Here is a 27,675-nt window from a genome sequence, read left to right on the forward strand (position 1 = left end):
GGAGGAAGGGAAAGGAAGGAAAAAGTGAAATGAAGCTGAGAAAAGGAGGGATGGAGGTGGTAAAAGGAGAGATTGAAGTGGGAAAGGAATAATGGAAGAAGGGAAAGGAAGGCTAGAAGAGGGGGAAGGAGATTTTGGAGGAAAGGAAAGAAGGGATGGAAGATAGAGGAAGGTAAAGGAGGGATGAAGTTGAGAAAAGGAGGGCTAGAAGTGGGGAAAGGAGGCACTGAGGAGAGGAAAGGAAGGTTGTTAGAGGGAAAAGGAGAGATGAAACTGAGGAAATAGGAGGGCTAGGATGGACTGAGGTGAGAAAAGGAGGAATGGTGCATTATAAGTGAAGGTAAGAGGCTGAAATGCCCCGGTCCCGTGGGGTCACAGCTATGGAATGTCAGGGCCAGAAGGAGACCTTAGAGGTCATCTGTCTGGTCTCAAGTGAGCAAGTGACTTGCCCAAGGTCACAAGGGTGTCCGGGGCCCAGGTCTGCCAGCCCAGCCCTTTAAAAGGGCACATAAGCCTGGGCCCGGGGCCGCGGCGGCTGCTGCGGAAGACGGGTCACGGGCTGGGGACCCAGGGAGGACCCCCCGCTGGGAGGGCGAGGGCCGAAGGGGAGGCCTCCGGGTGGCGCTGAGGTCGGGAGGGGGGAGGAGGGGGAGGGGAGGGGCGGGGAGCGGCCGCCGGGTCCGGGCCGGGGCGGCCTCGCGCGCTCCTCCCTCGCCCCGCCCTCTCCCGCGAGGCGGGGCGGGGCCGGGGGAGGCGGGGCCCGGCGCCGCGGCCAATCGGCAGCGCCTCCCCCGGCACCGCCCCCGGCCCCCGGCCCCAGGCCCCCTGCCCGGACGGCTCGCAGCTCCTCTGCTGCTGCCGCTGTCGCCGCGGCCTCGCGTGCTCCCGGCCGCCGCCGGGGCTCCCCGCGCGCTAGCAGCAGTGGGCGGCGGCTCGGTGAGTCCCCCGCCCCCTGGCCCTTGGCCTTGGCCTCGGCCGCGTCTGCAGCCCCGCTTCCGGGGCCGGGGCGGACCTTCGCGGGCCGAGGGAAGCCAGGAGGGGAAGGACGGGGGTGGGGGGGTGACTCAGCCCTGGGGGAGGGGAGGCCCTGGGAGGGAGGGTCTTCTGGGAGTGGGGAGAAGGGGGAGGGGCCTGGAGTGAGTCCGGAGTGGGGAGCTGGCGGGGAGAGTTCAGGGGGAGGGGAGCGGGAGACGACCTGAGGGCTGGGGGAGGGGAAGCCTGGTGGGCTGCTTTTGAATGTCTGGTGCCCCGTCCTCTGCCTCTCAGGGGCTGGCCATGCCGGGAGAGCAGGAGGAGGAGGAGGAGGAGGAAGAGGAGGAAGAGGAGGAGAGAGAGATGCAAGAAGAGATGGTGCTGCTGGTGAAGGGCGAGGAAGAAGAGGGTGAAGAGAAATATGAAGTGGTCAAGCTGAAGATTCCAATGGATGGCAAGGAGGTGAGTCCTCCGGCACACAACCCCCCCCCCCCCCCCCCAGCCTGCAGGCCTGGCCCTTCCTCACTTCCAGGGGTCTTCGTATCCTTCTCCCTAACTCTTTACTCCATTGCACTTTGGGGCCCAGAGACTAAGGAGATGTTGTCTGGGTACCCCACTGGGAGGGCCTCCTGGGGAGGACTGCAGAATTGACTGAGTTGAACCAGGTTCTTGTTTTCCTTTTAGCCACATCTTTGAGGTTTAACTTAATTTGTGCTTGATTTTGAATCTTGGGGCCTAGGCCAGCTGCCTTGGCTGACCTCTCCCACACCTTGGGTTTACAACCTATTAACTCTCACCCTGAAGTCTAACTTCAGTCTATCTTGCTGTAGTCAGCAGGACTACTTATCCTGCTTTGCCCTGGGGGAAGGTCAATCAGCAAGTGTTTTGAGCCTCCCTAATTAGCCTGACCCTTCACTAAGCATTGTGGGAGAGACTTGGCTACCATCCGGGCGTGAGTGATAATGGCTGGAGTGAGGAACTACTGATACCGAGTTTCTGGAATTAAACAGAAGAAAGATAAGACATACTCATACCCTGAAGTGGGGGGAAGGGGATGCTACTAATTGTCTTCATGAGATTCAAGACAGGCAAATGAAACATTTGTTTGCAACTCTCTGAAGCTCTTAGCATGTATTTTTGTATGTCTTACTCATCTCTCTTATTCCCTCTTAGACTGGATGCTGGCTGCATAAGGGTAGGAACTGTGTCTTATTTAAACTTTGTATTTTCCCCTAGCATAATAATATTCTGTACCCAACAGGCACTTAATATGTATTTCTTGAATTGAGGTATGAAGTAACTAAAGAACAAAAAGAACAAAATAAGACACATATCATTGGAAAGGATATGAGGAAACAATTCAAGAGGAATTCCCTAGAGAGGGTAGACCATGAACTGGGTCATGAAAAATAGGAACAATCTTAAAAAGTCACTTCTGAAAGGGATATTTTGAGATCATATAATCTGACCCTTTCTGAAGGAAATTGAGGTCCAGAGAGGGCATGGGACTTAATAATAATAATCAACAAGCATTTTATTAAAATATATAGGCAAGTTGAGGGGCTTTTAAAGTGCCAAAACAGAAAAGTTTGTATTTTATCTTAGGGGCAGAAGGAAGCCACTGCAGTTTCTTGAGGAGGAGGAACTCAGTCAGACCTGTAGGATCAGGTGGAGGTTGAATTAAAGAGAAAAAGAGACTTTGAGTCAAGGGAGAATAGTTGAATCTGTAGTAGTAGTCCAGGTGATGAGGACCTAAAGAAGGGTGATTATTGTGATTAGAAAGGAGACAGCTAGGAGAGAGGTCAAGAAAGTGGAACTTACAGGCTATGGCCACTGGCTAGATATGTAGGGTTAGAGGAAGTGATTCCTTGTCTGTGAACCCTGGTAGTTATGGGAAGAGTGGTCCTAAAGTGAATCAGAAATAAGGAGGAGAGGTGAATTTAGGGGTCAGAATAGTGAGTTCTTTTCTCTACATATTGAATTTCAGGTGCTTATGGGATGTCTAAGTAGAAAGGTCAAGCAGGTAGTTGGAGAGGTAGAGCTGGAGCTCAGCAGAGAGTTGAGGGCGGGCTTTATAGGAAAGAAGGAAGGCAGGAAAGAAGTACTGTGCTAAGCATTTTACAAATAGCATTTGAGCTTTACAAGAACCATGGATATTAGGTTCTGTTATCCTCATTTTACAGTTGAGGTAACTGAGGCAGATGGAAGCTAAATGACTTGCCCAGGGTCACACAGTGTCTGTGGCTGGATTTGAACTCATCTTCCTCATCCAGGCCCAGCAATATATTTGTTGCAGCTAGGTCCCTCTAGCTGTGATCACATTCCATCTCCTGAATGTGCATTTGTTGTGACTGACTCTAAGCCTAAAATATTCTTTTTCTTACCCCTGCCTCTTTGGTTCTCTAACTTCCTTTGAGACTCATCTCAAATCCCACTTTCTGCTGGAGGCCTTTATTGGTCCTCCTTATTCCTACTAGTGCTTTCTCTCCGAGATTACCTTCCATTTACATTGCATGTATTTTATATGTGGGGCACCCAGATGGTGCAATAGAGCACCAGGCCTGGAGTCAGGAAAACTCCTCTCTTTGAGTTCATAGACATTCACTGGCTGTGTGATCCTGAGTAAGTCACATAAACCTATTTGCCTCAGTTTCCTTATTTGTAAAGTGAGCTAGAGAAGGAAATGGCAAATCTCCCCTAACTTTGTCAAGAAATTCCCAAATGGGGGCGACTAGGTGGCGCAGTGGATAAAGCACCCACCCTGGAGTCGGGAATACCTGAGTTCAAATCCGGCCTCAGACACTTAATAATTACCTAGCCGTGTGGCCTTGGGCAACCCACTTAACCCCATTGCCTTGAGAAATCTAAAAAAAAAAAAAATCCCCAAATGGAGTCACAAAGATTTGGACTCAACTGAAACTACTGAACAAATCTTGTATGTACATAGTTATTTGCTTGTCTCCCTATTAGAAAGTGTGCTCCTTGAGGGAAGGAACTGTGTTTTTCCATACTTTTTTTGCCCATTCTTGCACATAACATGCTTAATAAATATTTTTTGATATAAGAGCCATCACATAGAAATGATGCTTGACTCCACAATGAGATGACCCAGATAAGAGAATATAGAGAAAGAATAGGAGATAGAGTAAGATAGAGTAAGAGTTGGATGGATTGATAGACCTAAAAGAAGACAAAGAAGGAATAGACTGACAGGTATGAGAATCCTGAAATAGGAACTGTTGCAAAACTTAGGAGAGGAGAGTATGCAGAAGGAAGTGCTCTTCCTAGAGTTAGACACTTCAGAGAGGTCAAGAAAGATAAAGGCTGAGAAAAGTCCACTGGATTTAGTAATTGAGATCACTGGTAGCTTTGGGGAGAGCAACTTTAGTCAGGTAATAGAGACAGAAGCTAGGTTGCAAGAGATAAGTGGGAGGCAAGAAAGGGAAAGTAATGAATATTGGCAGCTTTTTTTTAAGAGTTTAGCTGTAAATGTGAGGAGAGATATGGAATAATAAATTAAGGGAATGGTAGTATCACTCAGGTAGTAATTAAATGGCAAATTGAATAGAGTACTGGACGTGGAATAAGGAAGACTTGAGTTCAGATATGGGTTTAGATACTGGCTGAGCAACCCACTTAATCCCATTTGCCTCAGTTTCCTCATCTATCAAATGAACTGAAGATGGAAATGATAAACCATTCCAGTATCTTTGCCAAGAAAATGGGGTCACAGAGTTGGTCTCAATTGAAATGGCTGAACAATGGGTCACACAGAAAAAGTGGCAGAGTCAGAAATGGGACCCAGATCATGTACCTTTAGATCCATTGTTCTTTTTCTAGGCTCTGTGAATAAGGGAAGAGGTCTACAGTCAAGAATTCACTTCCTGTGAGGAGAGAGAACATAGTGTTAGCTGAGTAATCAGTTTAGAGTAAACTCAGTCCTTGGTTTCATAGAGAATACTGTCTAGTAGTGAGCTCCTAGAATATACTATAACCAAAGTAGACTTTCCCCTATCTGTATTCATAGACTTGGTTTCAACTTTATCCATGAGCTAGTCCAGTAGTGTCAAATTCAAAAATAGTAAAGGATCCAAGTCTTTACATATTGACTTACAATATAGATAAATGTTCATTTGTGTTTTTCTATTATATTTTTATTTTAATTGGATGCGGAGTTGTCACCTCTTAACTAGTTCAACCTTCTGCCCACATAGAAATTTCCTTTATATTAAGATCCCTCACATATGGGTATCAAACTCGGCTTGGACACATCCACTGAAAGGGAACTCACTGCTGCACAAAGCAATCTATTCCATTGTTCAGCAGCTTTGACAATTGGAAATGTCAGTCCAAATGAAATTGAAATTTGCCTTCTTATAGCCTCCCCTTGTTGGCCTTAGTTCTGCCTTCTGGTGCCAGGAAAAACAGATCTATTCTCCTTTCCCACAAAATGGTCCTTCAGATGCTAAAAATAACTATCATTCAATTTAACAATCTTTTTTTTTAAGGTTACAGTATAAATTTATCCGGTAATATCTGTCACATTTTTAAAAAAATCTTTTATTATTTTATTGATAACCTTTTGTTATTACAGTACCCTTATTCATGAATATATCCTTTTTCTTTGTCCTACCCATTGCTCCATCTCTCTCTCTCTCTCTCTGTCTCCTCTCTCTCTCTCTCTCTCTCTCTCTCTTTTTTTTTTTTTTTTTTTTTTTTTTTTTTTTTTTAGTTTTTGCAAGGCAGTGGGGTTAAGTAGCTTGCCCAAGGTCACACAGCTAGGTAATTATTATGTATCTGAGGCCAGATTTGAACTCAGGTACTTCTGACTCCAGGGCCGGTGCTCTATCCACTGTGTCACCTAGCTGCCCCACGTTGCTCCATCTCTTGTAATAAAGCTTTTTTTTTTTAAATGTAGCAAAACTAACCAAAACATTGATTGTATCTGATAGTTATGCAGTATTTGTAGTACTCCACATTCAAGTCTCCCTATGAAAGGTGAGAGAGATGCATTTTTTCAATACTTTTTTGGAATTAAACATTTTTATTATAATTACACAGCATTCAGTTTTCTTGCTTTATTCTATTTAGATTGTAGTAATCATTTGACTTTTTTCCTTAATCTTCCTAATGTGCTTTGTATCAGTTCATATAAATCTTCCCCTGTGTCTCTGAATTCTTCATATTCATTGTTTCCTATAGGATTGGAATATTCTATTCCATTCATCTTTAATAATTTGTTTAACAATTCCTCATCAATACTTTTGAATACCTATTGTCTACAGTTTACTGTCCTTGGAGACTTTTCTTCTCTAGACTATAGCTCACTCCTTAAAATATGGCATTTAGAACTGAATGTAATTCTTCAGATGGAAGATTTCATCCTTCAAGGTCCAGTTCATGACCTCCCTCCAAGAAGCACTCTTTGATTGATTCCTGTTCATATCCATTTTTCTGTCATACTCAGACATGATCTAACCACCTCAGAGTGCAATGGGATTGTCACTGCACTTCATCTAGACATTATAGTAACATAGCCTAAGTTCACTTTTTTACAGCTTCATCACTTCTTTAACTCATTTTGACCATAAGGTCAACTCACATACTCAGATCTTTTTCATAGGAATGCCTGTGGTTCCCACTCTATACTTATTTGTTTCTTGATCCTAAGAAGAATAAGGCTTAATTGTTAGATCTGTTCAATTTTTTTAGTTTTAGTTCAGCAAGCCTGTCCAAGATATTTTGAATACCAAATCTGTCATCCATGGACTTAACTGTTCTTTCTACTTTACTATCATCTGAAGATTTGCCCAATAGTGTGGTCATACCATCACTCTATAAAGTATTCCATTTCTAAGATCTTCAGCTATAAAATTACCATTTTCAATAATATCTCTTATCCTTCCACCTTCTCTACTACTTCTCCCATTAACATTTCTTTATAACTCAATCTCTCCTTGTCTCTGTTTTTCTAGTCCATTAATCCTTATTTTGACCTTCTCCTTTTCCCAAATCTGTATCTCTACTCTTTAACCTCTTCCAAGAATGTTCATCTTTCATCTGCCAACTAAACATCTTCACTTGGCTATTCCCATTGAAACCTCAAACTCAACATGTCCAAAATTCAATTTATAATTTATAATTTCCCTCCCTCAAAAACTTTCTAATCAGTCTCCATCCTTTAATGTATAGGAATTCATAGGTATGTATACACACAAATCACTTTCATCCTCCTATTCATTTTGGCTTGAAACCTTGAAATTATCTCTGACCTTTCCCTCTCCCTCATACCTCACACCTAGATTTTGTTCAGTTTAGCTATAGCCACACCTTTCGTTGTTATACCTTTATTTCTACTTAAGATGCAATTATTCTAGCCCAGAGTCTTCATCACCTCTTGCCCAGATTTTTGAAAAAATTGTTGATATCTTCTCTGTTTTGGGTTTTTTTGGGGGGGCAGTTAGGTGGCACAATGGATAGAGTGTCAGATCTGGAGTCAAGAAGACTCCTCTTGAGTTCAAATCTGTCCTCAGACACGTGCCTGCTGTGTGACCCTTGGCAGACTACTTAACCCTGTTTGCCTCAGTTTCTTCATCTGTAAAATGAATTGGAGAAGGAAATGTCAAAGCACTCCAGTATTTGCCAAGAAATCCCAAAAAGGGTTCTTGAAGAGCTGGACCTAAAACATAGTTTTATCCTCTTTTCCAAATATGTCTCTGCTATCCAGAGAGCCATCCTTCATATTAAAGAATACAATTTTTTTTAAATCAATTCAGGGGCGGCTAGGTGGTGGTGCAGTGGATAGAGCACCGGCCCTGGAGTCAGGAGTACCTGGGTTCAAATCCGATTTCAGACACTTAATAATTACCTAGCTGTGTGGCCTTGGGCAAGCCACTTAACCCCATTTGCCTTGCAAAATCCTTAAAAAAAAAAATCAATTCAGTTAAACTAATACACACATCAACTTTGAGAGATTATACAATGTTCCATACCTAAAGTACTGCCCTGCCTCCCCCTCCAAAGAAAGGGCAAGGAGGTACATTTTCTCATTTTTTTTCCAGTTTAAGCCTGGTCATTATAATTAGACAGCACTCTTTTTTTGTTGTTGTTGTTCTTTATATTGTATGTTTTGTGTTTCTTGCTTCACTTTTCATCACTTCACACAAGTCCATGCCTTTCTGAATTCTTCATTTTCATCACTTTTTTACAAAATATAAATATTGTATGTTCCCATACCAAGCTATATCATGGTTTGTTTAGCCATTCCTCTGTTAACAGGCATCTAACTACCTTATTTCCAGTTCTTTGCTACTACAAAAAATGCTGCCTTCAGTAGTTTGATATAGAGGAGACATTTCTTTCTTTCTTTGACCTCCTTGGGACATGTGTCTGGCAGTGGAATTCTGGGCTAAATTACCTATTCTGATAGCTTCCTACCATGTCTTCCAACCTCATTCTTTCCTTTCTACAGTTTACCACTATCTGAAGAGTCTAATTCACCATTCAGATCATGTTACTCCCCTTCTTGTTATTCCCTTCCTTAAACAAAACACTTCAGTGGCTCCCCATTATTTGTGAATAAAATATAAACACCTGATCTTGGTTTTTGAGGTTCTCTATAGTCTACCTTTCCAGTCTGATCCCCTGTTAGTACTCTAAATGTTCTCCACATTTTGGCCCAACTGGACAACTCTCCATTCCTGATCATATCCTGCCATCTTTCTTCTCTATGACTGGAATGGACTCCCCTTCTCTCTGCCTGTCAAAAGACAGAGTTGTTCTTTCCTACTTTTCCTCAAGGGACCAACTCATTCTCTCATCTTTGAACTCTTTAATTCTCTCCCTCTCCCCTTTAAAGAAAACAATTTCTCTTGTTTCAAATTTCTCTTAACATTTTGCCCGCATTTCTCTTTATCTTTTATCATAAAACCCTAATATCATAATCATATGTTTTCCCATTTTACATTATTTGTTTCTAGAGGTTGGGCACTGAATATAGTACCTTGTGTGTAATCACTGCTTATGCTTAATTAGCACTTACCCATTTGAATCGAGGAAGTCTCTAATGACAGTGTTAGAATAATTTTTTCCCAGACAACATGGGTCACCCTTTAGAGCTGCAAGGTTTCTTTGAGAGCACCTTGTTTAATCTCCTCATTTTACAGAGGAGAAGGCAGTTGTCCTTTGTCACTGAAAAGGACCAAAATGATATCACTATGTTGGGGTCAAGGTACAGTGTGTTCAACTGTGACTGATCAGACCCAGTAACCAGCTCAGAAGGTTCTAGCACAGATCAGATATATGTAGTCTGTCTGTACAGTTGGATTAGAGTTGTGTTTCTAAATTTGTGTATCTCATGTTTCTTTTGAGTTACCGCAATTCTGCTTTGCTCAAACATCAATGTTGGGCAGTCCTGTGCTAGTGCTTCATATCTCACATGAGTCCTGTCTAATGTCTCATGGTTGATTCCAAAGTTTTTCAAAGAGAACTGGAATATGTCCTTCTATCACTTCTTCTGACCCTTGTGTGAGCACTTACCATGAGTGAGTTCTCCATAAAATCATCTTTTAAGGCAAACATCCTTCCCTGCAGTAATTTTGAATGCTTGACAGTTCAGCTCTAGAAAGAACCTTAGTGTCTAGTACCTTATCTTTCCACTTGATCTTCAAAATCTTCCTAAGACAATTCAAATGGAAGTGATTCATTTTCCTGGCATGGCATTGATTGACTGTCTGGGTTTCACAGGTATAATATAATAAAGTCAGCACAAGGACTCTATAGACCCTCAGTTTGGTAGGCAGTCTAATACCTCATCTCTTCCATACTTACCTTCAGAGTTTCCCTAAGATAGAACAATCTGGCAATGTGTGCATCAACCTCATCATCTATGTATATATTCCTGGAAAATATGCTGTCAGCTAAGAGAGAGGACTCAGTGAGTTTAAATGGAGGAGAGGAAATAGACCCAGAAAGGGGACACAATGAGTCAGTGAAAAGAGCTGGGGTTAGAACCCAGAACTTCTTTCAAAAATTTTCTTTCATCAATATATTTTGTTTTTATATCACCTTCATTTTCTTTTTAAAAATTTGTGTTCTGAATGTAACAAATACCAAATAAAAATGGATATTTCTACATACACAGTAGAACAGAAAGTGGACTGTATATGAAAGCTGTATTATGTACAGCTTGCTTTTCTTTTAAAGTAAAAACAAAGCCCTTGTAACAAATACACATTGTCAAGCAAAATGAATTGGAACTTTGGGTCTGACCCTAAATATATGTGTCATTCTGCCTCCTGACTCAATCACTTCTCTGTCAGAAGGCATCACCTTCATTTTCCAAATATGTATCTCCTCAGAGAACCATTTATTGTCATGTCAAATAAAAGTGAAATGAGGGGGAAGCAGGTCAGCAAATCTAGCTGGTACATTAATCAAGTTTAATGACACATACAATGGATATCAGGTCTTCTAACTCCTGGTCCATTGCTCCTTTCAAATTTGAACATGTTTTGTCCTGAGGATGGTTCTTTGGGACATGGTTATTGCTTCTCTTGAGTGTTGACCAGGGTGGCCTCTGGATTAAAACTGAGAAGCATGATACAGTGACTTGGAGTTAGGGAGATCTGGTTTAAATACTTTCTCTGGCACTTATTAGATCATACCCTTTGGCCCAGCAATACCAGTACTAGGCCTAATACCAGAAGAAATCATAAGAAATAGGGAGTCTCACATGTTCCAAAATATTTATAGCAGTAGTGGTAAAGAATTGGAAATTGAGAGGATGCCCATCAATTGGGGAATGACTGAACAAGTTATGGTATATAAATGTTATGAAATACTATAGTTCTATAATAAACCATGAATGTCATACTCTGGAGAAGCATGGAATGAATTCCATTATGGGGAAGAGAGTGAAGAGAGCCGAACCAAGAGAACCTTGTAGACAATAACAACATTGTGTGCTGATCAACTATAATCAATACTGCTCCTTTCAGTAGTTCAGAGAGCTAAGACAATCCTGGGAGACCTGTTATGAATAATACCATCCAAATCCAGACGAAATAAAAAAAAAAAAGTTACATGACTCAAGGCAAATCTCATCTCTGAACATCTTAAACGAGGGGAGCTAGACTTGAGTGACCTCAAAGGTAACTTCTAGTTCTGAATCTATGTTCTTATGACTGAGATGGATGGTGACAGGATAGCCTGGTTTTCAGTATGACTTATTTTTTCATCAACCCTCTACATTTTTAAAACTTGGGTCATTCTAAGCAAAAAGGCCAGGTGACCAGCAGGGCTGGATACTCAAGAGGGGGAATCATAGGAACTACTATTAAGTCAGAGCAGATTAAGAAAATTAGAGTCCAGGGGAGGTCCCATGAGGGCAGGATGAACTCAGCAGATTTTTGAGATTAGAGGCAAGACTGAAGGGAAAAGAATAGTTAGGCAGTAAAGATCTGGCACTAGGTAGAAACAGGCCAGACAACAGATGCGGAACACTGGCAAGAAGAAAGAGGGTCCCTTTTGTAGCCAGTTCCTCCTTGGATATCTCATTGTGGCATGGAACTGATCCTGAGTCCTTAAAGGCCCTGAGTGTTCATGCAAATTCTAGAAGATGCTACACTGGAAAGTTGATAAGGACAGGCCTACTGACAGATTGTATATCTGTGGTCCAGCTTTGGAGAGGCTCAGAGGCAGCAGACTGGCCGAAGGATGACTAATTTTCTGGCCATAGTTACCCATGAAGACTGTCTATTGTGGCATGAAGAAGTTGTAGTTGATATTGTTAGAGGGTGTATCTACAATATCTAAATTAGGGATCTTGTGAAATATCATCTGTATTGTGAAATAGTGTAGAGAACAGGCCTCAAACCAGGAAGATCCTGGGTTCAAATCCTGGCTGAGTGACCCAGAGCAAATCACTTTATGTCTTGGTGTCCTAGGTCACTATCTCAAGACTATATATTGAAGAAAAGATGCTGACCTGAATTGATTGAGGGAGTGAAATCCCAGGTCTAGTCCCATCCTTGAAATACTGACCAGCCCCCTAAGGGACTCATTCCCAAAGATCTCAGGTTGATTGGGCCAGTGCCAATCAGTAGAGGCACCTGGATCCAGGGGTATGAGAGCAGGGCATTTTTTTGGGGGGGGGGCAATTAGGCCAGTAGGCTTGTGAGAATTCCATATTGGACACAACAATAGCTCTTGGATATCATACTTTATATCTTTTAATTTATTCTACTATTGTGTTGACATTTCTCTGGCTTCTAGAAGTCCACTGTGATCTCCAAATCTCTTTCTATATTTCTAAATTCTTCCTTAAACAGAATTCATTCATTAAATGGCTGATAGGTTGCCTCATTGACACTTCAGTTCAACATGCCTCAAACTTAATATCTTTCCTCCTAAAACTGCTTATCCCTTTGACTTGATTGTGTTGGTCAGTGGTACTCCAATCCAATGGCATTTTGAGAACCTTGATTTTATCATTGATTTTTCCCTCGCTCTCTGTTACTTCTCATGTCTGTGCAGGTGGCACCAGGTCTTCCATAATATCTCTCACCTCAAACCTTATCTCCTCAATGTCTCTCATGTTCCCTCCTCACTGATCCAACTGCCTACATATGGTTCAGACTCTAATTACAACACTTTCCTTTCCCTTCCTGAATTATTGTAGTATCTTCCTAACAGATATTCACCATCTATCTCTCTTCCTCCTTTCAGTTTATCGTTACAGTAATGTTTATGCAGAGCTTGGGTCTTTACATTCTCCTGTACTTTCAGTAATCTTGCTACTGCCTATTAAAATTTAGATTCCTTTGTGTGGCATTCAAAGCTTCCCCGATCTGATATTCCTTTCACCTTTTTAGCATTATTTTAGATTATCCCCTTCATATATTATAGTCATACTGGACTATTCTCTATTATACTTCCATGCCTGCTCTGGGCCTTAGCTCACATTTCCCCATTAGGCTGGATTATTTTTCTCCATTCAATTTCACTTATTGAAAATTTGCTCACTCCATAAAGCCCACTTCAAATTCCACCTCCTCTTTTAAGTTGTTTTGCTATTATCTCATGCATTGTTTATGAGAACTAGATTATGTTTATGAGAACTATGTTTATGAGAACTGAATTAGAAGTACAGATGAGAACAGGGACTGTTTTAACTAAACATTTTTTGTCTCCTTCAGCTTGATAAATGTATAATAAGTTGAAATGATTGCAAATATGTAGATCTATACTGGCTTGAAAATATACTATATTTTCTCTACCAAAAAAAATCTTGTTCAAAATGTATATGTGTGTAGATATGTCATTTTTATATATAACAAAATTACATCATTTATATGATATATATAGTGTGTACAGGTTAATTTACTTTTAGTCTATATTTAGAGAAATATTATATACACAGATTTTATATATATTTATATATATATATATATATATACACACACACATACACATGTTTTCTTTTTTTTTAATTCTCATTTTAGGGATATAGTTGATATTTGGGGATACCCATATATTTAGCCTATTTTTCTCATAGATGTTATGCCTTCCTATTAAATGGAGCCTTCTCTTTGCTTGATCCTTGTTCTGTCAGAGAATCATAGAATTTCACAGTTGGATGGGATGTTAGAGGCTATGTGACCCAATCTTTTCTTGAAGATCTTCAGTGGGGAGAAATCCCTATTTCCCAAGGCAATACTTTGCACTTTTTTTGGCCAACTCTAATTGTTAGGAAATTACTTCTTTATTTCATCCTGAAATATTTCCTTCTGCAGTTTCCATTGCTTGCTCCTACATCTGCCCTCCAGAGTCAAGAAAAGCAGGTCTTCTACAAAAGAGCCCTTCAAATATTTGAAAATAACTCTCCTCCCCACTCCCCCAAAGCTCTTTAACCTGAACAAAAGAAGATTTCTAACATCCCAAACATCTTCAGTTCCTCCACCTGATCCTGGTCATCCACCTCTAATTAGCTCTAGCCAATGAGTGTCCTTTCTAAAGGATGGCCAGCTTCCCAATGTGGTTAGCTAGACTTTTGGGAGTGGGGGAGGTTCAATCAACGATCTCATCTTGAATTTATGCTTCATTAATGGAGCCTGAGATGACACCGACTTTTTTGTCAGACTGATGAGACCCCTGAACCCCTTTCCTTTCCTTTCCTTTCTATTGTTTGGGTTGAGAGTGTGAGCCTTATGGCAGGATTAAAGCATTGAGAACCCTAACCCTCAAAGGATAGAGATGAAATATATACTTATATACTTATTTCACCATGAGAAAAAAGTCCTCAAGTTCTGCCTTGAATATTTACTAGCCATATGACCATGGACAAATCACTTAATCTTTGAGAGTCAGGAAGTTCTCTCAACATTTACCTATTAAGCTGTAGGTAATTTTGTTTAGATTTTTCCTTCTTGGTCTCAGGCATTGAAGAAATCAAATATCCTTGATATTTTAGGGTTTCTTAACTTTTTTATGTGTCATGGACATTATGTTGTTAGCAAAATATAGTAAAAAAAAAACCTAGACCCCAAGTTAAGAATCCTTGATTGTAGTAAAAAGTATTTATTTAGTTCTCTTCTTACAGTGTATGCATTCTTTTCTGCCAGGGCAGGCTAGGGAGGACACACTACTGTATAATTTTTGTCTGTTCCTTTCTGTAAATCATACATAGAGTATTTGCTGCCAACATACTCACAGACTTCCTGGTATGTTTGCTTTTTTCTAATGGTCTGCTATTTCACTTCTTCGGAGACCATGATATTCCAGCAGGGAGCACCTTCATATTACAGAAGGACTTTCAACATAGTTAAATTCTTCAAGGATTTGATTTTGTTGATGTAGGTTCTGTCCATTTTGTAACTTTGCAACTTAGGACTTAAAAGGCTTGGAGGGTAGTCTGAGGTTCAGGAAGTTTAACTCACTTGTTGTTGGCAGTCTCTGCTAGAAAGTATCAAGAGGCTATGATGGGGGGTGGCTAGGTGGCTCAGTGGATAGAGCACCGGCCCTGGAGTCAGGAGTACCTGAGTTCAAATCTGGCCTCAGACACTTAATAATGACCTAGCTGTGTGGCCTTGAGCAAGCCACTTAACCCCATTGCCTGGAAGAAACTTTAAAAAAAAAGAGAGAGGCTATGGTGGCTGAGCCCTGGGTCTCCAGTGTAGATGTCTATCCATTTTGGAGACCACAAAGGTGGTCTATCACCACAAATTCTTGGGGTATCTGGTGATAAATAATTTATAGACTTCTTGATTGTGGGTTGGATTTTTATACAAGATAGAACCATTATCTTTCCCTTGACATGAGCTTTTGTAAATATTATTTAGCAAAGGTATACACTGAAAAAATTTACATGGAATTTCCATATTTTTTTAAAAGCTCTGACATTTTTCTCTTTAAATATATAAATTTCTCATAGCCAAAAATGTAAGGCATCATTTGTCATTACAAAATTAAATTCATTATTTGACCAGTGAGATGACATGTTGCCTTTTCATTAATGAAATTATAATAAGTTTAGATAGGGACTGGATCTGGGAGATTTCATTGGAAATTCCAGGTAAGGAAACTCCCAGAACTACCTTTCCCAGTGCATGTTGGCCCTTTCTCTGAAATTTACAGTTTTTAGAGTTACCTAAGAAGCTTAGCATTAAGGGACCTAACTCTTTCTAGCTTCAGGATCAGCCCTTTCTCTATCCACTCCATGATACTTTTCTGACTAAATTTCTACTTTGATTCTTAAGTGAATCTGAATTTTTATCAAAATAACTACCCTCCCAAGGGTGCAGATTGTAATCTAAGTGTATCTTCTCACCCAAGGGTGACTCTCCTGGGTCCTCCCTAAAAAATTTTCCATGGGTGCTGAGTCCTTCCTCCAAATCTCTTGATACCAGTAAAGAATGTGGGCTATCTGTGGGTTATCTTTTCTCTTATGTCACCTTTTCTGGGCAGATATTTTTGCCATAAAATCCTTTATGCTGCTGCATTTGTGCAATTCTTCATTCATAATACTGGTAATAGTTATTTACACCTATCATCTGTCTCTTCATTGCCCCATGATTGACTCACAACTTTAATTCTTTAGATACTGTGCAAAGAATGTTGTTTAAAAAAAGATGGACTTTTGTTTCTCAAATTCAATTCAGTCTACGTTCCTCCCAGTCTGGTTAAAACATAGTGCCCTGGCACATAGTAGGGGTGATCAATGAATGTTTCTTAGTCAATTGGGTTCATCCAAGAAATCTGTTCAGCTTTATGATCTGTCCATCCAAGTGCATGTCTGTGAGTTATAGAGACTCTTCATCCATTTGATTTGTCAAGTATAAATAAACTGCCATTGATTACAGGCCTCTTTTAGGAGGTTCTGAAATGTTCCCAAGCTTGATGTAATGAGCCCAGTCTCATTGGTAAATAGGAACATATGGAGGGCCTTGCCATCTATAAACAATTCCTCTTCCACTTAGGCTCTGGTTTGAGAATCTTCTTTGAGAGTGGCAAACATTCTTGGCAAGCCTGTCTCGTCCTGTTTTATGCCTCACTTAATAATTGGAGGCTTGTGGAACAAAGTTCTTTGTTGTTGCATCTGTCAAGGAATCTTGCATTGTTAAGTTTATAATGAAAAAAATATGGTTAAAACCTAGTTAAACCAACAATGACAGGTTTTAATCCAGGACAGTAGAGAAATTTAGCATGTTGTTGCATCTGTCAAGGAATCCTGTATTAAGTTTATATTGAAAAAAAAATATGGTTAAAGCCTAGTTAAACTGACAAAGATAGGTTTTAATCTGTCATTTAGAGAAATTTGGAGTGTTGAAATCATGTGGGAAGTTGGGATTTTTTTTAAGCTGAGTAGGAGGAGGAAAATAACACAGACAGGCCAGTCTCTCATCTTTCCTCACTCCCAGCACCTCACTCAGTTGCAAAGCTTGGAAATCCCCACTACCCTGTGGAATCCGCATAGTTGATTCCGTAGCTTTGAGCAGAGAACCCTAGAGATCATCTCTCTATGAGTAGGAGGCAAATGCCATCTACTAGACAAGGCACAAACTCTTTGGGGAAGGCACTGCCAGGGCATCCTCTCCTTCCCATTCATCTCTATTGGATTTCTCTAACCTGGGAAAGCCTGGAAAAAGATACTGAATTTTTGAGCTCTGCAGTTTTCAAGAGAATCAGGGAAGGGATTCAAGCAATCACTGATCGTGCCTTCATTAGGTATCTGTTTCCTTGATCTTGTGCCGACAGCATCAGAAAGGCCCAGCATGCGTCCTTCCAATATGATTCCCCTGGCGGGGAGGATGTTTTTCCTGGTTCAGCTGCCATTGCAAAGATCAACCAAGGCAACATCATTGTCATCAGTAATAATACCTAACATTTTTATAGCATTTATGGACTCTGGGCATTGGTATAAAGTGACTTATAATTATTACATCATTTGATCTTTACAACTGCCCTAGAAAGTAGGTGCTGTTAGCTTTGTTTTTACATGTGAAGAAACTGAGGCAAACAAGGTTAATTAAGTGACTTGCAATTACTTTAATCTCTTTAGATCTCAGCTTCCTCTTTAGATGTCTGTGAAATGAGGGGGTTGGATTTAATCTCTAGAACCTTGCCAATTCAGAATCTATGATCCTTTGATTTGGTAGCCATGTGACTTTGGGCAAGCATTTTCCCTTCTCAAGTCCAGTTTTCTCACCCACAAAATGTGACCAAATAAACCCACAAATTCTATGTCCTAGGAGCCAAATCTGAGACTTCATGATAACCAAAAATTCAGATTTGGGAAATAGGTGCAGCTTATGTGGACCAGTACAGTACTTAAAAAGTATTTAGCTCTTGCTTTCCTGCTCTTGGCAAGGTTCAGTTCTCTTTTTGCACTGGCTTTCTTGCTTGTGTGCCTGTGGAGCCAGTTCTTCTTCCTTACCATTCTCCTTTTTTAAAATTGGCCCAACTTGCACTTCTTTTGTTCTTCTCATTTGCAATTTCATTCTCTGTAGTGAAGGGAGTTCTTGAATTAACAACCTGATTTTGTTTGTTTATTTGTTTCCTGTTCTGGTGATGTCTGGGAAAACAGCATATTTTTTCAGATGCTCTTGAAGGTCTGTTTATAGACCATTGAATATTTCTGGATGGGTGCCTGGCTCTTTAGACCTTTTTTCCATGTGTGGAGATCCCTTTGCCTGTTTTTATTATACTTAATGAAAACTAATTTTAATTTTAATTTTCTTATTTTCCTCAACTGAATTCGTGTTAACTGTTACAAATAATTTTTCCTGAGCCGCCTATCTTTGCCTTTTTGCTTTGAACTCTGTGGCTCAACAGAGCTTTTGCCATGAGATATAGTAAATGCTTTTGAAAGAAAGAAGCAACATGTTTTAGGGGAAAAGCACTAGATTAGGAATCAGTCTTGGCTTCACCATTGGCAGGTCATGTGATCTGATAATAAATAGATAAAAATATATGTCCCTTTATCTCTCTGAGGCTCTTATTTTATTTTTGTTTTTAAAGTATAGTAAAGTATATTGGTGAGTGTTCCTGCCTGTCACGAAAAGACCAGGGTTCAAATTACCATCAGAGATCCAGAAGCAACTAAGGAGCTCAGTGGATAGAGCACTGGACAGTTTTAACCTATGTGCCTCAGTTTCCTTAATCTGTAAAATGGGGGTGATAACCTTTCCCTCATAGGATTATTGTGGTGCCCATTTGAGATAACTTCAAACTTAAAGCACTTTATAGAAGCTTCTTATCATTATTAGTACTACTGCTATTTTTGTTTTTTACACTATAGGACATGCCCCCAAATTTTTCTCTTCCCATAGAATCCTTCCTGCATCACAAAGAAAAAACAGTTCAGTAAAACAAAATATTGACATGGTGACATCGAACAAGGATATGGAACATTCTGCTTCTATAGAGGAGAGAGACAGAGGGAGGAGAGGGGAAACACAGGAAGAAAATTTACATATACACATATATAAATATAAAATATGCCTACATTTTTTATGTGTATAAAATATATGTGTGTGTATATATATCTGTAACTATATATTTCTATATCTCTATCTGAAGAGAGAAGACCAGGACCAAGATATTAGGGAAGTGATGCCATGACATGCATGTGAATTGAATTTGAGGAGTGGCTGTCCTTTGGACTGACTCCATAATGGTGCAGTGGATAGAACCCTGGTCCTAAAGTCAGGGGTCCTGAGTTCAGATTTTACCTCAGACACCTTGGGCAAGTCACTTTACCCTAATTGCCTTGCATCTAGGACTATCTTCAGTTGTCCATATCTGGACACTGGACCCAGTGGGTTCTGGAGGAGAAAGTGAGACTGGTGACTTAGCACAGCACCTCTTCACTCAAATCTCATTTGTGCTTGACATGATATCACCTCTCTGATGTCATGGTTTTCTTCCATTAAAAAGGACAAACATCATCAGAGAGACAGACAGAGGGACAGCCAAGTTTCATTACCAGACAAATATGATCATTGATTTCAATCTTAGTTCAGACATTTTGTTTTTTCATTTTTAGAGTCAATGTTTAGTTTCACTGCTTCTGTGTTTTTTTTTTTCCACCTTGCTTCAGTTCAAATGAAATCTTGCCATGTTTCTCTAAAGTCTATTCAGTGTTTCTTTTGGTGCAGTAATATTTCTTTACATTAATATACTTGCAATTTCTTTTGCTATTCTCCAATTGTTAGGCACCCTTTTTGTTTGTTTGCTACCATAGAAAGTGCTTCTGTGAATATTTTGGAATAAATATGACCTTGCTTTGGTTGACCTCCTTGAGATATGGGCCCACTAGTAAAATTACAGGGTCAAAGAACATGAAAAGAGAAAAGACTTCTTTTGAATAATTTTAGATGGTTTTCAGGACAATTGGACCAATTTACAACTCTGCCAACAGGACATTAATATGTCTGTCTTCACATAGACTTTCCAAATGAACTATTTCTGTTTTTTATTATGTTTCTAAGTTAAAGTATGAGATGAATCCTCAATTGTTTTCATTTTAAATTTTCTTTATTATTATAATATTTTGGAGGCAGCTGGTGGCACAGTGAACAAGAGCACAGGGTCTGGAGTCAGGAAGACCTGAGTTCCAGAGTAGTCTCAGACATTTACTAGCTGGGTGATCAAGTCACTTAACCCCTGTCATGATTTCCTCAACTTTAAAATGGGGATAATGGCACTTACCTTCCAGCATTGTTATGACAATCAGATGAGATGATCATTCTTTGTAAAGCACCTTAGCACAATGTCTGCTACATAGCAGGGTGAGATGCAAAACCATATTTCCTTCTCTTATTCCCTGGATCATTGTGTATTGATTGATAGTTTGATTATTCTTTTGAAAACTTCATATCTTTGACCATTTATCAATTGGGAAGTGGCTTTTAAACTTCTAAATCTGTGTCAATTCCATATATATCTTAGATATCAGAGAGGCAGCATTGTGTGGTAGATACAGAGCTGACCTTGGAGGTAAGAAGTCCTGAGTTAAAATCCTGCCTCTGACACCTGCTAGTTTCTTGGGCAAGTCATGTAATTTCTCTCTGTCCTGGCAATTCTGTTTTTTATTTTTCCAATTTCATGCAAAGATAATTTCAACATTCTTCCTTTTGCAAGCTTTTGGGTTCCACATTTTTTTACCACCCTCCCTTCCCTCCCCAGTTTTGGCAACAAACAATCTGGTAAAAATTGTACATATACAATCTTGTTTAACATATTTCTACATTAGTCATGTTGTGAAAGAGGAATTAGAACCAAGGAGGAAAAAGTCATAAGAAAACAACCAAAAAAAAAATAACGTTTTAAAAAGTGAACATAGTGTACTTTGTTCTACATTCAGTCTCAATAATATTTATTTATTTTTATTAAAGCTATTATTTGAGTTTTACAATTTTCCCCCAATCTTGCTTCCCTCCCCCACCCCCACCCCACATATAGCACTCTGTCAGTCTTTACTTTGTTTCCATGTTTTACCTTGATCCAATTTGGGTGTGATGAGAGAGAAATCATATCCTTAAAGAGAATAGAATTCTCAGGGTTAACAAGATCAGACAATAAGATAATCTGTTTTGTTTTTTTTTGTTTTCAAATTAAAGGGAATAGTCCTTGTACTTTGTTCAAACTCCATAGCTCCTTATCTGGATACAGATGGTACTCTGCTTTGCAGACAGCCCAAAATTGTTCCCAATTGTTGCACGGATGGGATGAGCAAGTCCTTCAAGGTTGAACATCACTCCCATGTTGCTGTTAGGGTGTACAGTGTTTTTCTGGTTCTGCTCATCTCACTCAGCATCACATCAGTTCATGAAAATCCTTCCAGGTTTCCCTGAAATCCCATCCCTCCTGGTTTCTAATAGAACAGTAGTGTTCCATGACATACATATACCACAGTTTGCTAAGCCATTCCCCAATTGAAGGACATTTACTGGATTTCTAATTCTTTGCCACCACAAACAGGGCCGCTATAAATATTTTTGTACAAGTAATGTTTTTACCCTTTTTCCTCATCTCTTCAGGGTATAGACCCAGTAATGGTATTGCTGGGTCAAAGGGTATGCACATTTTTGTTGCCCTTTGGGCATAGTTCCAAATAGCTCTCCAGAAGGGTTGGTTGAGTTCACAGCTCCACCAACAGTTTAATATTGTCCCAGATTTCCCACATCCCTTCCAACAATGATCATTATCCTTCCTGGTCATACTGGCCAATCTGAGAGGTGTGAGGTGGTACCTCAGAGAATCTTTAATTTGCATTTCTCTAATAATTAATGATTTAGAGCATTTTTTCATATGGCTATGGATTGCTTTGATCTCCTCATCTGTAAATTGCCTTTGCATATCTTTTGACCATTTGTCAGTTGGGGAATGGCTTTTTGTTTTAAAAATATGACTCAGTTCTCTATATATTTTAGAAATGAGTCCTTTGTCAGAATCATTAGTTGTAAAGATTGTTTCCCAATTTACTACTTTTCTTTTGATCTTGATTACATTGGTTTTATTTGTGCAAAAGCTTTTTAATTTAATGTAATCGAAATCATCTAATTGGTTTTTAGTGATGTTCTCCAACTCTTCCCTAGTCATAAACTCTTCCCCTTTGCATAGATCTGACAGGTAGACTAGTCCTTGATCTTCTAATTTGCTTATAGTATTGTTTATTATGTCTGTGTCCTGTAACCATTTGGATCTTATCTTGGTAAAGGGTGTGAGGTGTTGGTCTAATCTAAGTTTCTTCCATACTAACTTCCAATTATCCCAGCAGTTTTTATCAAAGAGGGAGTTTTTATCCCAGTGGCCTGACTCTTTGGGGTTATCAAACAGCAGATTACTATAATCATCTCCTGCTTTTACACCTAGTCTGTTCCACTGGTCCACCACTCTATTTCTTAGCCAATACCAAACAGTTTTGATGACTGATGCTTTATAATATAATTTTAGATCCGGTAGTGCTAAGCCACCTTTGTTTGCATTTTTTTTCATTAAGCTCCTGGGAATTCTTGAATTTTTATTTCTCCATATGAATTTACTTAAAATTTTTTCTAACTCATTAAAGTAATTTTTTGGAATTTTGATTGGTAGGGCACTAAACAGATAGTTTAGTTTTGGTAGAATTGTCATTTTTATTATATTAGCTCTCCCTATCCACGAGCAGTTGATATTTGCCCAATTATTTAAATCTGATTTAATTTGTGTGAGAAGTGTTTTATAATTGTTTTCAAAAAGATTCTGAGTCTGTCTTGGCAAATAGACTCCCAAATATTTTACACTGTCTGAGGTTACTTTGAATGGGATTTCTCTTTCTAGCTCTTCCTGCTGTTTCTTGCTAGACATATATAGAAAAGTTGAGGATTTATTTTATAACCTGCAACTTTGCTAAAATTGCTAATTGTTTCCAGTAGTTTTTTAGATGATTTCTTGGGATTCTCTAGGTAGACCATCATGTCATCTGCAGAGAGTGAGAGTTTTGTCTCTTCCTTCCCAATTCTAATTCCTTCAATTTCCTTTTCTTTTCTAATTGCTGATGCTAACATTTCTAATACAATATTGAATAGTAGTGGTGATAATGGGCACCCTTGTTTGACCCCTGATCTTATTGGGAATGCCTCTAGCCTCTCCCCTTTGAATATAATGCTTGTTGATGGTTTCAGATAGATACTGCTAATTATTTTAAGGAACAGTCCATTTATTCCTACACTCTCTAGTGTTTTTAATAGGAATGGATGCTGTATTTTGTCAAAAGCTTTTCCAGCATCTGTTGATATGATCATATGATTTCTGATAGGTTTGCTGTTGATATAATTGAGTATACTAACAGTTTTCCTAATGTTGAACCATCCCTGCATTCCTGGAATAAATCCTACTTGATCATAATGTATTATCCTTGTGATGACTTGTTGTAGTCGTTTTGCTAAGATTTTATTTAGGATTTTTGCATCTATATTCATCAGGGAAATAGGTCTATAATTTTCTTTCTCTATTTTAACTCTTCCTGGCTTAGGTAACAGTAACATGTTGGTCTCATAGAAAGAGTTAGGTAGAGTTCCATCTTTCCCTATTTTTCCAAAGAGTTTATATAGGATTGGAACCAATTGTTCCTTAAATGTTTGGTAGAATTCATTTGTGAATCCATCTGGCCCTGGAGATTTTTTTTTAGGGAGTTCAATAATGGCTCGTTGAATTTCTTTTTCTGAGATAGGGTTGTTTAGGTATTTAATCTTTTCATTTAACCTGGGCAACTTATATTTTTGTAAATATATATCCATTTCATTTAGATTATCAAATTTATTGGCATAGATTTGGGCAAAATAATTTTGAATTATTAATTTCCTCATTGGTGGTGAGTTCACTTTTTTCATTTATAATACTAGCAATTTGGTTTTCTTCTTAATTTTTTTTATCAAATTGACCAGAGGTTTATCAATTTTATTGGTTTTTTCATAATACCAACTTTTGGTTTTATTTATTAATTCAATAGTTTTTTTGCTTTCAATTTTATTAATTTCTCCTTTAATTTTTAGAATTTCTAATTTGGTATTTGATTGGGGATTTTTGATTTGTTCTTTGTCTAATTTTTTTAGTTGCATGTTTAGTTCATTGATTTCTTCTTTCTTCAATTAATTCATATAAGCATTTAGAGCTATAATATATCCCCTCAGAGTTGCTTTGAATGAATCCCATGGGTTTTGGTATGTTGTTTCATCATTGTCATTATCTAGGATAAAATGGTTAATTCTTTCTATAATTTGTTTTTTGGTCCACTCATTTTTTAAAAATGAGGTTATTCAGTTTCCAATTTGTTCTGGGTCTGTATCTCCTTGGCCAAGTATTGCATATGACTTTTACTGCATTGTGATCTGAGAAAGATGTATTCACTATTTCTGCCTTTCTGCAGTTGATTATTAGGTTTTTGTGTCCTAGTACATGGTCAATTTTTGTATAAGTTCCATGTACTGCTGAGAAAAAGGTATATTCCTTTTTATCCCCGTTCAGTTTCCTCCATAAGTCTACCATATCTAATTTTTCTAACAATCTATTTACCTCCCCAATTTCTTTCTTGTTTGTTTTATGATTTGATTTATCTAGATCTGATAGTGGGAGGCTGAGGTCTCCCACTAGTAGAGTTTTGCTGTCTATGTCTTCCTGTAATTCTTTCAGCTTCTCCTCTAAGAATCTGTGTGCTGTCCCACTGGGTGCATATATATTCAATATTGAAATGACTTTATTGTGTATGGTACCTTTTAGGAGGATAAAGTTTCCTTCCTTATCTCTTTTAATGCTTTCTATTTTTGCTGCTGCTTTGTCTGAGATAAGGATTGCTACTCCTGCTTTTTTTACTTCAGCTCAGGCAAAATCTATTTTGCTCCAACCTTTTACCTTTACTCTATATGTATCTTTCTGCTTCAAATGAGTTTCTTGTAAGCAGCATATTGTAGGATTCTGGTTTTTAATCCACTCTGCTATTTGCTTATATTTTAAGGGAGAGTTCATCCCATTCACATTCAAGGTTATGATTACTAATTCTTTATTGCCCTCTGTGCTATCTTCCCTCTGTTTGTATTTCCCCCCCCTTTCCCTCCCCCTTTTATCCATATTCCCCAGTATTTTATTTTTGAATACCACCCCCTTCAGTGTGTTTGCCCTCCTATATCACACCCTCCCCTTTCTTTCCCTTTTCCCTTCCCTTCCTTTTGTTATTTCCCCTTATTTCCCCCACTCCCCTTCCCTTTCTCCATCCCCCCTCCCCTTTTCCCCTTTTAATACTTGAAAGGGTAGATGTTTTATAAGTTAACTGAGTATGTGTAGGTTGACTTTTAGCCAAGTCTGATGAGAAGATTCAGGTGTTTCTCCTCTGCTCCCTTCTTCCCCTCTATTACCATAGGTTTTTTGTACCTCTTAGTGTAATGAGATTTGTCCCATTCAATCCCCTCCCTCCTCCTGTCTCTTTCCTGTCCCCCTTTTTAGGGAGGTAGTGTATTTTTTTAGATCATTCTATCTAGGTCATAGAAAATTCTGGGTGTCTGTCCCTTCTAGTTCAGTATATTCTATTGAATAGAGTCAACATTCCTGAGAGTTATTAGAATCTTTCTCCCAAGTGGGGTTAAAGCCAGTTACATCCCATTGGATAGTAAGTAGTCTCATGGATAGGTCATGAATGTCCATCATTTCTGGCTAGGTGTATTTTTTTTTCTTTTACTGCCACCTCCCCCTTTTTTTTTTTACCTTTTCATGTGTCTCGAACCTCCTGTTTGATGTCCAAATTTTCTGCTTAGCTCTGTTCTTTTCATCAGAAATTTTTGGTTGCCCTCTCTGGGGTGTCTGTGACTTTGGTTGGGAGGCCTTCTCCCTTTGCCAGAAGGCAGGAGTTGGAACTATTGAATTCTTTTGCCTTCAATCAATGGTGGGCTTTACCCTGGCCTGAGGTCATTCCTCAGCTGGGCTGGTTTATGATTATTCCTTTGGTTAGATCATTGGACTAGATGCTCTTTTGGCTTTCTTGCAGCCCTGACATTCTCCAGTTTTTTTTGATTCTTCCCTCCTAGCTAATCCTGTCTTTATCTCACCCCCCAGGTCCCAGGCACAGCCCCTGAGCCTCCAGCAGACCCAGCCCGGCCCCACGCCTGCCCAGAATGTGGCCGTGCCTTCGCCCGCCGCTCCACACTGGCCAAGCACGCCCGCACCCACACCGGCGAGCGGCCATTTCCTTGCCCAGAGTGTGGGCGCCGCTTCTCCCAGAAATCAGCGCTGACCAAGCATGGCCGCACCCACACAGGAGAGCGTCCCTATGCCTGTCCAGAGTGTGAAAAGCGTTTTTCGGCTGCCTCGAACTTGAGGCAGCACCGCCGCCGGCACACAGGAGAGAAGCCCTATGCGTGCCCCCAGTGCGGGCGCCGGTTTGCCCAAAGCTCCAACTATGCTCAACATCTACGCGTGCATACCGGGGAGAAGCCCTACACCTGCCCGGACTGCGGGCGTGGCTTTGGGGGCAGCTCCTGCCTGGCCAGGCACAGGCGTACCCACACCGGTGAGCGGCCCTACTCCTGCCCTGAGTGCGGGACCAGGTTTGCCCAGAGCTCGGCCCTGGCCAAGCATCGGCGGGTGCATACTGGTGAGAAGCCCCACCGTTGCCAGGTGTGCGGCCGGGGCTTTGGTCACCGTTCCAACTTGGCGGAACACGCCCGCACCCACACCGGTGAGCGGCCATATCCCTGCCCGGAGTGTGGCCGCCGCTTCCGCCTCAGCTCCCACTTCATCCGCCACCGGCGGGCCCATCTGAGGAGGCGCCTCTACATCTGTGAGGGCTGTGGCCGTGGCTTCAAGCTAGCCTCTGGTGTAGGCAGAGTTGGGGCCAATGAGAGAACCGACCGGTGCCCCGAGTGTGAGGGGAGCTGAGGACAGAGACTGGGGGGGGGCTGGCACACATATCCTTTGGGAAGGGGCAGGAGAAAAGGCCCCCACTCCCCAAGGCAGGGAACAGTGAGAGAGAGAGATTCCTTTCCACCACGTGGGGAGAACTCTGGGAGGAGAAGTTCTGCATCTGTCATGGGAAGAGAGTCAGAAGCAGCACACTGTCTCCAGAAGCCCCTAGAATATTTCTAAGGCAGTGGATGCAGCTAGGATAGACCCCTGCCCTCCAACCCTGCCTACCAGGGTTTTTCCCTTTCTTCTCAGTTTCTTGCTCTTTACTTTGCAAATGTAGAATTGAAGGGAGAAAGGTGGGAACCAGCTTGAAGGAAGAACTGGGGTCCTATGAGCCAAGGGGCTCCCAGGGATGCTTCCAGCCTAGGGGAGGAGGAGGTCAGGGGCCTGTGTTACCTGGAGGAACTTGCCCCACCTCCTAAGTCCTATGTACACTGGGGCCTGTGTTCGTGAATAAAGTATTATCCTCCTGCTATGTCTTGTGATGTGTCTGAAGGTGAGACTGGTGGCCACCCCCTATGGGAATCCTCTCCCTCCCCCATCTGCCCTTGTCTCCATGTTGTCTAGAATCACGGAATCACAAAATCCCCAGAAGGGACCTTAAAGTTTATCTACTCAAACCTCTGACCAAAACATGATCCCTCCCCCAACCCTCTGCAACATGTCTGGAAATGGTCAAATCAGGATTTCACCCAGCACTGAGACTTTTCCTTTGTTAAATATCTTGCTCCATATCCTGTTGTAGCACTAGGTATATCCTTGCTTATC

General features: G+C 40.4%; 1 protein-coding gene across 1 annotated transcript; it reads left to right on the plus strand.

The window, feature by feature from the left end:
- The first annotated feature begins 810 nt into the window (after positions 1 to 810).
- ZNF771 (zinc finger protein 771) lies at positions 811 to 27,380 on the plus strand. The gene is made up of 3 exons (XM_074207854.1): positions 811 to 936; positions 1,267 to 1,434; positions 26,059 to 27,380. Exons 2-3 carry the CDS (start codon positions 1,276 to 1,278, stop codon positions 26,878 to 26,880), a joined length of 981 nt encoding a protein of 326 aa, XP_074063955.1. The 5' UTR covers positions 811 to 936; positions 1,267 to 1,275; the 3' UTR covers positions 26,881 to 27,380.
- The last annotated feature ends 295 nt before the right edge of the window (positions 27,381 to 27,675 follow it).

This window comes from Macrotis lagotis, chromosome X (assembly GCF_037893015.1).
Source record: "Macrotis lagotis isolate mMagLag1 chromosome X, bilby.v1.9.chrom.fasta, whole genome shotgun sequence".
NCBI lineage: Eukaryota > Metazoa > Chordata > Mammalia > Peramelemorphia > Peramelidae > Macrotis > Macrotis lagotis.